Here is a 12,828-nt window from a genome sequence, read left to right on the forward strand (position 1 = left end):
TCTTTAAGACAGAAATAGATAGGTTCTTGATTAATAAGGGGATCAGGAAAAAGGCAGGAGAATGGGGTTGAGAAACACATCAGCCATGATTGAATGGTGGAGCAGACTCGATGGGCTGAATGGCCTAATTCTGCTCCTATATCATATGGTCTTTGTTTGAAGATGAAGATTTTGAAAGCCGCTTTGACCTGTATTATAATGGAAGTCTGTCAGCCACAATGTTGATGCAGATGTTGAAAAGTGGGTACCTGTCCAGGGAGTAATCTCCAAGTGGGGAAAGAGACTCAAGTGTCCTTGTTTGGAACCCAGTCAGTACAATTTTACATTAACCTTCCTTTTCTCCATAACCCCTGATCCCCTTATTAATCAAGAACCTATCTATCTCTGTCTTAAATACACTCAATGACCTGGCCACCACAGTGCTCTGTGGCAAAGAGTTCCACAGATTCACCACTCTCTGGCTGAAGAAATTCCTCCTCATCTCTGTTTTAAAGGATCATCCCTTTTAGCCTGAGGTTGTGCCCTCTGGTTCTAGTTTTTCCTACTAGTGGAAACATCCTCTCCATGTCCACTCTATCTAGGCCTTGCAGTATCCTGTAAGTTTCAATAAGATCTGCCCCGCGCCCCCCCCCTTCATCCTTCTAAACTCCAATGAATACAGACCCAGAGTCCTCAACCATACCTCATATGACAAGCTTTTCATTTCAAGGATCACCTCCTCTGGACCCTTTCCAAGTCCAGCATATTCTTCCTTGGATATGGGGCCCAAAACTGCTCCAAAAGGGGTCTCACCAGAGCCTTATACAGCTTCAGAAGTACATCCCCGCTCTTGTATTCCAGCCCTCTCAACATGAATGCTAACATTGCATTTGCCTTCCTAACTGCCAACTGAGCCTGCACATTAACCTTAAGAGAATCTTGAACAATGACTCCCAAGTCCCTCTGTGTTTCTGATTTCCGAAGCATTTACCCATTTAGAAAATAGTCTATGCCTCCATTCCTCCTTCCAAAGTGCAAAACCTTACACTTTTCCATTGTATTCCACTTCTTTGCCCACTCTCTTAACCCGTCCAAGTCCTTCTGCAGCACCGCCAACCCCCCGCTTCCTCAATACTACCTGTCCATCTACATATCTTCGTATCATCTGCAAACTTAGCCACAGTGCCTTCAGTTCCTTCCTCCAAATCATTAATGTATATTGTGAAAAGTTGTGGTCCCAACACTGACCCCTGAGGCACACCGCTAGTCACTGGCTTACATTCACACTGCAATAAAGTTACTGTGAAAATCCCCTAGTCACCACACCCTGGCGCCTGTTTGGGTACAGTATATCACCTAATTGTAGAAGGAAACCAGAACACCCAGAGGAAACCCACGCAGCCATGGGGAGAATGTGCAAACTCCACAAGACAGGGACCCAAGCCGGGAATCGAACCCGGGTCCCTGGCAGTGTGAGGCAGCAGTGCTAACCGCTATGCCACCGTCAGCCTCTCTGATGGGAGAAAAATATTCTGGGTGACTGTAATGAAGAGCTTATGCAGGCACAACGGACTCTCCTCATTTCTATCACCTTCAATGGTTCCATGTCTCTCGAGTTTTAAAAAAAACAGGAGAACTAATCGGAAGAGAAGAAAGCATGATATGGATTCCATCATCCACTGTCTTCTTTACATTTTGATGCAGTTTACGTGAATGAATGGCATCAATTGGTCAGTGTTAAGAATCATAGAATCCTTACAGTGCAGACACAGGTCACTGGGTCCATCGAGCCTGCACCGACAACAGTCCCACCAATGCCCTATCCCCATAACACCACGCATTTACCCTCTTAATCCCCTAGACACGAGGGGGCAATTTACCACAGCCAATCCACCTAACTCACACATCTTTGGACTGTGGGAGGAAACCGGAGCACCCATGCAGACATGGGGAGAACATGCAAACTCCACACAGAGAGTGACCTAAGACTGGAATCGAACCCGGGTCCCTGGCGCTGTGAAACAACAGTGCTAACCACTGTGCCACCGTACTTCCCATTTCTGCCATCGAGTCATTTTGAGGATGAACCCGAGCCTGTTCCACTGCGGAACGAGATAATAACTGATCTGCAACTTTCTGACACGAGTTCACATTCCTAAATACTCTAGATTAACAATATAATTAGGTGGGAGGAGGTTTGTGTTGAACATTGCTGTGGATTTGGTTTTGATTTGATTTATTTATTATTGTCACATGTATTGCTATGCAGTGAAAAGTGTTGTTTCTTGCGTGCTATACAGACAAAACATACTGTTCATAGAGAAGAGAAAGAAAGAATGAAGAATGTAGTGTTACATCATAGGGTGTAGAGAATGATCAACTTAATGCAAGATAAGTCCATTCAAAAGCCTAACAGCAGCAAGGAAGAAGCTGTTCTTGAGTCGGTTGGTACGCGATCTCAGATTTTTGTATCTTTTTCCCGATGGAAGAAGATGGAAGAGAGAATGTCCATGGTTTGTGGAGTTCTTGATTATGTTGGCTGCTTTATGAGGCAGCGAGAAGTGTAGACAGGGTCAATGGATGGGAGGCTGGTTTAAGTAATGGACTGGGCTGCATTCAAGATCTTTTGTAGTTCCTTGTGGCCTTGAGCAGAGCAGGAGCCCATACCAAGCTGTGATACAACCAGAAAGAATGCTTTCTATGGTGCATCTGTAAAGGTTGGTGAAAGTCATCGCTGAGATGTTGTATTTCCTTAGGACTAGTTGGGCTGAATGGCCTGTTTCTGCAATGTGCGTGCCACGTACTTCAGTGTCACAGAGTACCAAACAAATGTCATTGAAAACCGGCTTTGTAACTAAATTAGCAAATACAACCCTCTTGTGCTTTGAAGCATTTCTTTTGTTGAGTTGAAGCTGTGATCTGAAGCTAAATTAAACCCCAACTAATGTCCTTCCAGCATGTTTAAGTGTAAACACGATAATCATTCTAACTCAGTTGTATACAATCATTCCTTGCTTTCATGTTCCCTCAGCTGCCTCCTTTAAGCTGAGCTATTGGCAAATAAAGACATTGCTGTAACGTACAGCTCACATTTCAGGAACCGATGCAGTGAGGATACACAGTGGTGTGCGCTTTACAGGTTGCCTCGTGTGTAACCCCAGCAGCAAAACCAATAGTAACAGCACTGGGCTGACAAAGCCTGTGACGGTGTCCGTTCATGGCCATGGGTAACCCCATGATGTTCCCCATTAAACACATGGCCAAGTGTGTGGAGTACATGCTGCTAGATTTAAAGGGGACTTATTTGGTCAGGCGATGAGAAAAGCATCTAGATAAGTTTGATTTGATTTATTATTGTCACGTGTATTGGGATATAGTGAAAAGTATTGTTTCTTGTGCACTATACTGACAAAGCATACTGTTCATAGAGTACAGAGGGGAGAAGGAAAGGAGAGAGAAATCAAGGCTCTCTCTCCTTGTCTCCCCCTTCTCTCTCCCCCTCCTCTCTCACTCTCTATCTCTTTCTCTCTCCCCCTTTTCTCCCTGTTTTCTTTCCCCCTCTCTTCTCTCTCTCCCACTCCTCTCTCCCGCTCTCTCCCTGTCTCCATGTTCTCTCTCTTCCTCTCCTCTCTTTCTCCCACTCCTCCCTCTCTCACTCCTCTCCTTCTCTCCCCATCTCTCCCTTTTCTCTCTCTCCCTTCTCTCTCTCCCTCTCTCCCCCTTCTCTCTCCCTCTCTCCCCTTCTCTCTCCCTCTCCTCTCCCTTTCTCACTCCTCTCTCTCTCTGGGTCTCCCTCTCTTTCTCTCCCTGTTTCCCCCTCTCTCTCTTCATCTGCTCTTTCCCTCTCTCTCTGTCCCCCTCTCCCCCTCTGCTTTCTCTCTCTCTCTCTCCCCTGTGCCCCCGTTTCCCCCTCCTCTCTCTCCCTCTTCCCTCTCTCTCTTTCTCTCCCCCTTTCTCCCACCCTGTCTTTCATTCTTCCTTTTTCTACTGTCTCCTTCTGCTTCTCTCTTCCTCTGCCTTACCTCCCTCTCTCTCTATCCCCCTCTCTCTCCTACTGTCTGTCTGTCTCTCTCACTCTCTCTCCCTCTCAGGACTGCTGGAGCTGTGTTTTCAGGATTTTCTGCCTAACCGTGGTCCTACTGCAAGCGTCTTCCAAAGGATAAGCAACGCTCATTCAGTGTAAACCTGTTGGTAGAAGATTCCCCATTGGAATAGGGCCATCAGATTGGAAAAGTGGGACCAATGTGGGTTTTCCTGATGCTTGTTGCGAACAGTATTCATTACCTGCTGTGAAACTGTCATAAAGTCAAGAATTCTCAATCTTAACTGTCAGTTAAGCAGTTGCTGTTGTAATGTGGGAAACAGAATAGCACAGGAGGAGCCCATGGACTCTGCACTAGGTCATTAGGAACACAATCTAACTAGTCTCACTCCCCAGCTCTTCCTCATCATCACTGCAATTTTCTGTCCCTTTAAGTATTTGTCTGTTCACTCATCAGGGCAATTCAGGATGGGCAATTAATGCTGGCCCTAACCAGCGACCCCCATATGCTTTGGGGTAGCACGTTGGTTAGCACTGTTGCCCCCAGGGCTGGGGACTTGCGTTTGATTCCTGCCTCCTGTCTGTGTGCAGTTTGCACATTCTCCCCATGTCTGCGTGGGCTGCCTCCAGGTGCTCCAGTTTCCTCCCACAGTCTGAAAGACGTGCAGGTTAGGTGGAAACCAGCCTCCCATCCATTGACTCAGCCCACACTTTCCGCTGCCTTGGAAAAGCAGCCAGCATAGCACATAGAAAAACTACAGCACAAACAGGCCCTTCGGCCCACAAGTTGCACCGATCTTATCTCTACCTACTGGACTTACCTATAGCCATCAATCCTATTAAGTCCCATGTACTTATCCAGAAGTCTCTTAAAAGACCCTAACGAATTTGCCTCCACCACCACCGATGGCAGCCGATTCCACTCACCCAATTGTGGATCCGACGCACCCCCAACGTTCTCTCTTCCACCTTCCTCCATTGGAAATGAATACAAAAGTCTGAGGTCACGTACCAACCGTCTCAAGAACAGCTTCTTCCCTGCTGCCATCAGACTTTTGAAAGCACCTACCTTGCATTAAGTTGATCTTTCTCTGCACCCTAGCTATGACTATAACACTACATTCTGCACTCTCTCTTGTTTCCTTCTCTATGAATGGTATGCTTTGTCTGTATAGCGTGCAAGAAGCAATGTTTTTCACTTATATATTAATACAATAATAAATCAAATCAAATCAAATGGATTGGCCATACTAAATTGACGCTAGTGTCAGGCGGATTAGCAGGGTAAATGTGTGGGGTTACAGGAATAGGGTCTGGGTGGAATGAGGTCAGTACAGACTCAATGGGCCGAATGGCCTCCTTCTGTACTGTAAGGATTCTATGATTAAATGTATAAAAGAAACGATAGCCTTGTGATGTTATCACTGGACTATTAATCCAGAAACACAGCTGGGGACCCAGGTTCAAATCCCACCACAGCAGACGGTGGAATTTGAATTTAATAAAAAGAAATCTGGAGTTAAGAATCTACTGATGACCATAAAACCATTGTCAATCGTCAGAAAACCCATCTGGTTCACCCGTCTACCATCCTTACCCGGTCTGGTTTACATGTGACTCCAGAGCCTCAGGCAACTGGGGACGGGCAGTAAGTGCTGGTCAGCCAGCGATGCCCATCGCCCACGAATGAATAAAACAAATTGCTTGAGTATTGGCTTTGATGTTGTGCAGAATGTCACAGTTTGGGTTACAAGGTGTGATTTCAAGAAGAAATTAGATATAGCTCTTGGGGCTAAAGGGATCAAGGGATATGGGAAGACAAGGAGGGGATCAGGATATTAAATTTGATGATCAGCCATGATCATAATGAATGCTGGAGCAGGCTCGAAGGGCCAAATGGCCTACTCCAGCTTCTAGTTTCTTTGTAAGACAGCAAGCAAGCTCTTGCATTTCTGTTGCGCCTTTCACAACCTCTAAACACCACGATGTTTTTAGGGACTGTAACCAGGGTGAGAGTTCCACGATTATGTTTTAATTGAACTCCTCACGCTCACCCTCCTGTCTGCTTTCACCCCTAGAACTTGAAGAATCTCGCCTGAAATATTCCCGCTGCTGGTATCAATTTACCCAAACATTTCTCATCTGGAACTGCTGCTCTTTGTGGATAAAAATGAAGAAAATATTGAAATATATTGTGATGGATCCTTTCCTGGACCTAGCGATCACCATCTGTATTGTACTGAACACCCTCTTCATGGCAATGGAGCACCGACCAATGTCCAAAGAATTTGAAAATATGCTCTATGTGGGGAACTTGGTAAGAAGCAGATTGTGTTTTAAATGAAGTTAAACCCTAGAGTAACTTTGAGAATGTAACTTTTAATTCTGTGATGCATTATTCTGCACCTACGTTTATATGCCTGTTTGAGTGTGTATCTGTTTATGTATGGCTGTGTGTGTGTATGTGTGTGTGTGTGTGTGTGTGTACATCTATGCATATGTACATGTGTGTGCATGTCTGCACGTGTCTGTGAATATGTTTGTGGGTGGGCGTGTGTTGTATGTGTTTTTCTATGTGTGCATGTGTTTGTGTGTGTGTGTGTGGGGCGGCATGGTGGCACAGTGGTTAGCACTGCTGCCTCACAGCGCCAGGGACCAGGCTTTGATTCCCGGCTTGGGTCACTGTCTGTGCCGAGTCTTGCACGTTCTCCCCGAGTCTGCACGAGTTTTCTCTGGGCGCTCCGGCTTCCCCCCACAGTCCGAAAGACGCGCTGGTTAGGTGCATTGGCCATGCTAAATTCTCCCTCAGTGTACCCAAACAGGAGCCGGAGCGTGGCGACTAAGGGATTTTCACAGTAACTTCATTGCCGTGTTACTGACAACTTGTGACAAATAAATAAATAAACTTTAATGTGGAGGGCTGCATTTTGTGTGAGGTGCATCATGTTAGGTTGAGGGAACTGGGTCTCTTTTCCCTGGAGAGACGTAGGTTGAGAGGCGACCTGATAGAGGTTTATAAAATGTTGAGAGGAATAGATCGGGTGGATTCTCAGAGGCTATTTCCCCGGGTTGAAATGGTCGCTACGAGAGGACACAGGTTTAAGGTGCGGGGAGGAAAGTACAGAAGTGATGTTAGGGGTAAGTTTTTCACTCAGAGGGTGGTGAGTGAATGGAATCGGCTGCCGTCAGTGGTGGTGGAGGTGAACTCGCTGGGGTCTTTTAAAAGACTTCTGGATGAGTATATGGGGTTTTATGGGATTGGGGGTTATAGATAGGTGTTGATGTGATCGGCGCAACTCGTGGGCCGAAGGGCCTGTTTGTGCTGTAGTGTTCTATGTTCTATGTTCTATGTGTGTCTATGTGGGGGTGCATTTATGTGTGACAGTGCTTCAGAATGAATGTGTAGTTATTTGTGTGATTTTATTGATATGTGTGTTTGTATGTATAGGTGTTTTGTTGCGGTATGTGTATAGAGATATATCTCCATAAACATATAGGGGATTAGCGGGAGTTTGGACTGCTGTGGACATTGGTTTGAGATGTTGCGATTCATACTTGTAATCTCATCAACTGGGGTGACCATCTACACTCAGCAGCTGCTCTGTACACTGGAGAATTGAACTATTTCAACCCTTTGAACTGAAAAGATTGTGAGAGTTTCATATCTCGGACGCACTCAGTTTGTTCAAGTGTTGACAACTTTTCTGTTCAGATTCTTCCCTGCTTTTGGAGAGGGGGAAATGGGAATGGAGATCAGCCTTTAGTATAGGCCATGGGGAAAATGATGCTCGCTCCACAGTGCCTTCTGCATGACAGCAGAAAATTACTTGCAATAACATTGCCTAGTATATCCACACTGAAACAGAGCATTCAGCCCAACAGCTCCACGCCAATGTTTATCTTACACATCAGCCAAGGGGCGGCACCATGGCACAGTGGATAGCACTCCTGCCTCACAGCGCCAGGGACCCGGGTTCAATTCCCGCCTTGGGTCACTGTCTGTGTGGAGTTCGCATGCTCTCCCCATGTCTGTGTGGGTTTCCTCTGGGTGCTCTAGTTTCCCCCCACAGTCCAAAGATGTGCGGGTTAGGTGCGTTGGCCATGCTAAATTGCCCCTTAGTCTGAGGAGGTCTAGCTGTGGTAAATGCCTGGAGTGGGGATAGGGCTTGGGTTGGTTTGTGGTTGATGCAGACTCAATGGCCTCTTTCTGCACTGCAGGGATTCTATGATTGTTAACTTCTACCCTTACTTTGTCTAACTTGTTTTTCATCATTTATGGGACGTGGGCGTTGCTGGCTAGACCAGCATTTATTGCCCATCCCTAATTGCCCTCAGAAGGTGGTGGTGAGCTGCCTTCTTGAGCCGCTGCAGTCCATGTGGTGTAGGTACACCACAGTGTTAGGGAGGGAGTTCCAGGATTTTAATCCAGCCACAGTGAAGGAACGGTGATATATTTCAAAGACAGGATGGTGAGAGGCTTGGAGTGGAACCTCCAGGTGGTGGCCTTCCCAGATATCTGCTGCCCTTGTCCTTCTAGGTGTTAGTGATCGTGGGTCTGGAAGGCGCTGTAGAAGGAGCCTTGGTGAGTTACTGCAGTGCATCTTGTAGGTGGCACACACAGCTGCTACTGTGCGTTACTGGAGGATGTGAATGTTACAAGTCTTGGATGTGGTGCCAGTCAAGTGGGTTACTTTGCCCTGGATGGTGTCAAGCTTCTTGAGTGTTGTTGGAGCTGCACTCATCCAGGGAAGTGTTGTAGATGGTGGACAGGCTTTAGGGAGTCCAGTGGTGAGTTCTGTTGCTGCAGTAATCCCAATCTTTGGCTCGTTCTTGTAGTCGGAGTATGTATATGTGTTTATATGTGGCACGGTGGCACAGTGGTTCGCACTGTGGCTTCACAGCCCCAAGGATCTGGGTTCGATTCTCGGCTTGGGTTACTATCTGTGCGGAATCTGCACGTCCTCCCCGTATCTGTGTGGGTTTCCTCTGAGCGCTCCGGTTTCCTCCCACAGTCCTGGTTAGGTGGATTAGCCATGCTAAATTGCCCCTTACTGTTACTCCCTAACCGCACTGTGGGTACACGTACACCACATGGACTGCAGCTGCTCAAAAAGGCAGCTCACCGCCTTCTCAAGGGTTCGGGATAGCAGGGGATGTGGGCCTGGGTATGATTCTGAGTCGGTGCAGACACAATGGGCTGAATGGCCTCCTTCTGTACTGAGGGGATTCTATGAACTGCTGTGTACAGCCACATCCACAGTCTAACCCTGTCCACCAGCAACATAGGATTGAGGAGCAGGAGTGGGCCATTCGGCCCATCGAGTCTGCTGCACCATTCAATGAGTACATGGCTGATCTGAACGTGATCTCAACCCCAGTTTCCCATCTTCGCCCCACTCCTCTGTTAATGAAGATTCGAACTCAACCTTGCAGATATTCAAAGACCCAGTCCACTGCGCTCTGGGAGGAGAATTCCACAGAGTAACCACCCTCTGAGAGAGAGAGAGAGAGAATCATTCCTCAAAGGTACATCAAGTGTGAGACTTTGTCTCGCTGTGTGTATTGCTGCTGCAATAATAATAATAGGCCAGCTTAGTCTGCCTGAGCTCTCAATAGTATCAGCCTCCTTTCAACAGCTGTCAGGCACTGGGACACAGACACTCAGCTGTCTCTGTGTGAAGTGAGTGGTCTTAGCCGCGAAGCTATTGAAGCAATCTAATCTCCGGCCCGAAAATGTGTAGCATACTGAGATAAGAGTAACAAGCACCACCACATGTGTGAGTTGACATCTCTGTACAGGCCACTCGTTTGCAGTGGCTCTTTGCTTAGCTGGGTTATATGATGGGGTTGCCTGCGGGGGCGAACTTTCAGCATTTTTCATTCACTTTCGTTTAAACTCTGCAATTTTGGTCACTTCCGCATCCCACCCCCTCTCCCCCCCACTCTGCACACCCCGCTCCCCCGTATTTCCTTTGCTCCACCATTGATGCCCGCGTGCTATACTCTGGAACACTCTCTCGACACTGCGCTGGAGGCTCATTGCTTTAGAATGTGGCTCAGAACCACGATTTTCAATTTCCGTGTATGCGTGTCCATTTGTACATGTGTGTTTGTTGTGCCTGTTCTGTGTGTATGATTGTGTGTATGCATGTCATTGTGTAATTGTGTGCATGTGTGTGATTGTGAGCATGTGTGTGATTGTTTGTGTGTGTGTGTGTGTGTGTGTGTGTTTGGTTGTGTACATGTATGTCATTGTGTGTGATTTTATAAGGATGATGCTCTTGCTGATGGTAACCTTGGAGTGGGGTGGGGTGGGGGGTGGGGGTGCGGTTGGGGGGAGTGGTATGTAATTAGGCAGGGTGAGGTGTTTCTGAATCCCACTGGACAGCACGGTGGCAGAGTGGTTAGCACTGCTGCCTCACAGCACCATGGATCCGGGTTCAATTCCAGCCTCGGGTCAATGTCTGTTCAGAGTCTGCAATGTTATCCCCGTGTCTGCGCGGGTTTCCTCCGGGTGCTCTGGTTTCCTCCCATTCTCCAAAGATGTGCGGGTTAGGTTGATCGGCCCTGCTAAATTGACCCTAGTATCAGGGGAATTAGCGGGGTAAATACATGGGATTACGGGAATAGGGCCTGGGTAAGATTGTAGTCAGTGTAGACCCGATGGGCCAAATGGCCTCATTCTGCACTGTAGGATTCTATGATTGCACCAAAATTAAGTTCTGGGCTGGAGAATGCATGGGCAACTCTCCCTCCACCAATGTGCACACACACACACACACACACACACACACACATACACACAATCACTCATGCACACGTGCGCACATACTGACACACACAATCACACATGCATACGCAATCATATATACACAATCACACATAAACGTACAAATCACACACACACATAATCACACACATACGCACTCAATCACGTAATCACGCATACACACACACACAACCACACACATGAAAGCCCTTACGTGGCTAATAATGATCACTGAAACACCTCATCCTGCTGCCACTGGCCCTAACCCAGCTGTCGGTGAGCTATGCAGCGAGCACAACTGGTGAACCATGTGGATTGCTTGTGAACTCAACAACAGTCTAAAACTAAAGGCTTAAGGTGAGAAGGGAGAGATACAAAAGGATCCAGAGGGGCACTTTTTACATGCAGAGGGTGGTGAGTGTCTGGAACAAGCTGCCAGAGGTAGTAGTAGAGGCGGGTACAATTTTATCTTTTAAAAAGTGTTTAGACAGTTACGTGGGTAAGATGGGTATAGAGGGATATGGGCCAAACGTGGGCAATTGGGATTAGTTAGGGCTTTAAAAAGAGCGGCATGGACAGGTTGTGCCGAAGAGCCTGTTTCCATGCTGTAAACCTCTACGACTCTATGACGATGGGGGATGGGTTACCTCAATCAAAGGCACTCAGCGCCTGGTCAAGAGATTGAACAGAGGGCGGACGGAGGTGCCACTGAGAGACAACGCTGTGTCCCTGCTGCTAATGCTCCATCACCGCTCCCTGCACCACCACCAGCTGCATTACTCAGCTGTAGCCTGGCTCCTCTGCAGTCCCGGGGGATGTATTTACACCGCCGGCCTGCTCTCCTCGGTGGCGCCGCTGAGCACAGATCGAACGGCAGCATTTGCCCCGGCGGCGGGAGAGTTAATCCTTCGCGGCGTTGGAAAACAGTCGATTGACAGGGTGACCACAGCTTGAGTGATTAAATATTTAGTCTGGCTGCTCAGCTTTGGTACGTTTTCATTCCCCAGCGCGGGGAGATAATTGTTATCAAACGCAGGGAGGCGGCGTGAGGCTCCTCCAACAGACAAGTGGGAATTTCTCCAGCTGTGGATGCTTAGCAGCAGGCAGTACGTTGTGCGTGGATGGCACCTCCTGCCTTCCATCTAAGAATAGTGTTACGTCGGGCTGGGAATTGTCCCCGGAGGAAAGGCGAGCGAGTGTGTTGGGTGGGGGGAGCTGGGGGGATGGGGCCTGGGGGCGGTTTCCTGTCGCTGCTCTGACACAACTTCCTGCCTTCCACAGGTCTTCACAGCCATTTTCACAGCCGAGATGGTTTTAAAAATCATTGCCTTGGACCCGTACCACTACTTCCAGCAGGGCTGGAACATATTCGACAGCATCATTGTCTGCCTGAGCTTGATCGAGCTGGGCCTAGCCAGGGTGGACGGCCTGTCAGTGTTGCGTTCCTTCAGACTGGTATTGTCCTCCTCCTTTCTACTCTTAACCGTTCACCTGAGTGATTACGTTAACCCCCAGCACACGTCTCACCGCTTACACTATCTTTTTTTTTATTCATTCGGGGGACATGAGCTGGCCAGCATTTATTGCCCATCCCCCATTACCCAAGGGCAGTTAAGAGTTAACTACATTGCTGAGGCTCTGGAGTCACATGTAGGCCAGACCAGGTAAGGATGGCAGATTTCCTTCCCTAAAGGACATTAGTGAACCAGATGGGTTTTTCCAACGATTGACAGTTGTTTCATGGTCATCAGTGGATTCTTAATTCCAGATAACTTTTATTGAGTTCAGAAGATTGCGAGGTGATCTTATTGAAATATCAGAAGTGGAAACCTTCCAAAATTGTACAGTGTGTTGGCACAGGCAAGGAAACCTGGTGTGAAGCTCATAGGCTGCACAGTTGGATTTTCTCACCATGTTGAACAACACTGTGTACAATTTCAGTGGGGAGCAGAGATTCACACAGCCAGCTGGAGGGGCCGGGCCTAGGAAACCAGCTGGGAATCCTGAGAGTAGACCGCCCAAACTCCCATTTAAATAA

The 12,828-nt window shown here is 47.7% G+C and overlaps 1 protein-coding gene across 1 annotated transcript in view; it reads left to right on the forward strand.

The window, feature by feature from the left end:
* LOC145358968 (sodium channel protein type 1 subunit alpha-like) overlaps window positions 1-12,828 on the forward strand; it is a 512,173-nt gene that overhangs the window by 391,714 nt on the left and 107,631 nt on the right. Inside the window, exons 20-21 of the mRNA XM_080213322.1 lie at window positions 6,100-6,338; window positions 12,072-12,245. Of these exons, the coding sequence (XP_080069448.1) occupies window positions 6,100-6,338; window positions 12,072-12,245 (413 nt within the window). The remainder of the gene's footprint in view (window positions 1-6,099; window positions 6,339-12,071; window positions 12,246-12,828) is intronic.

Source organism: Carcharhinus amblyrhynchos, chromosome 2 (genome assembly GCF_965287045.1).
Source record: "Carcharhinus amblyrhynchos chromosome 2, sCarAmb.v2.hapA, whole genome shotgun sequence".
NCBI lineage: Eukaryota > Metazoa > Chordata > Chondrichthyes > Carcharhiniformes > Carcharhinidae > Carcharhinus > Carcharhinus amblyrhynchos.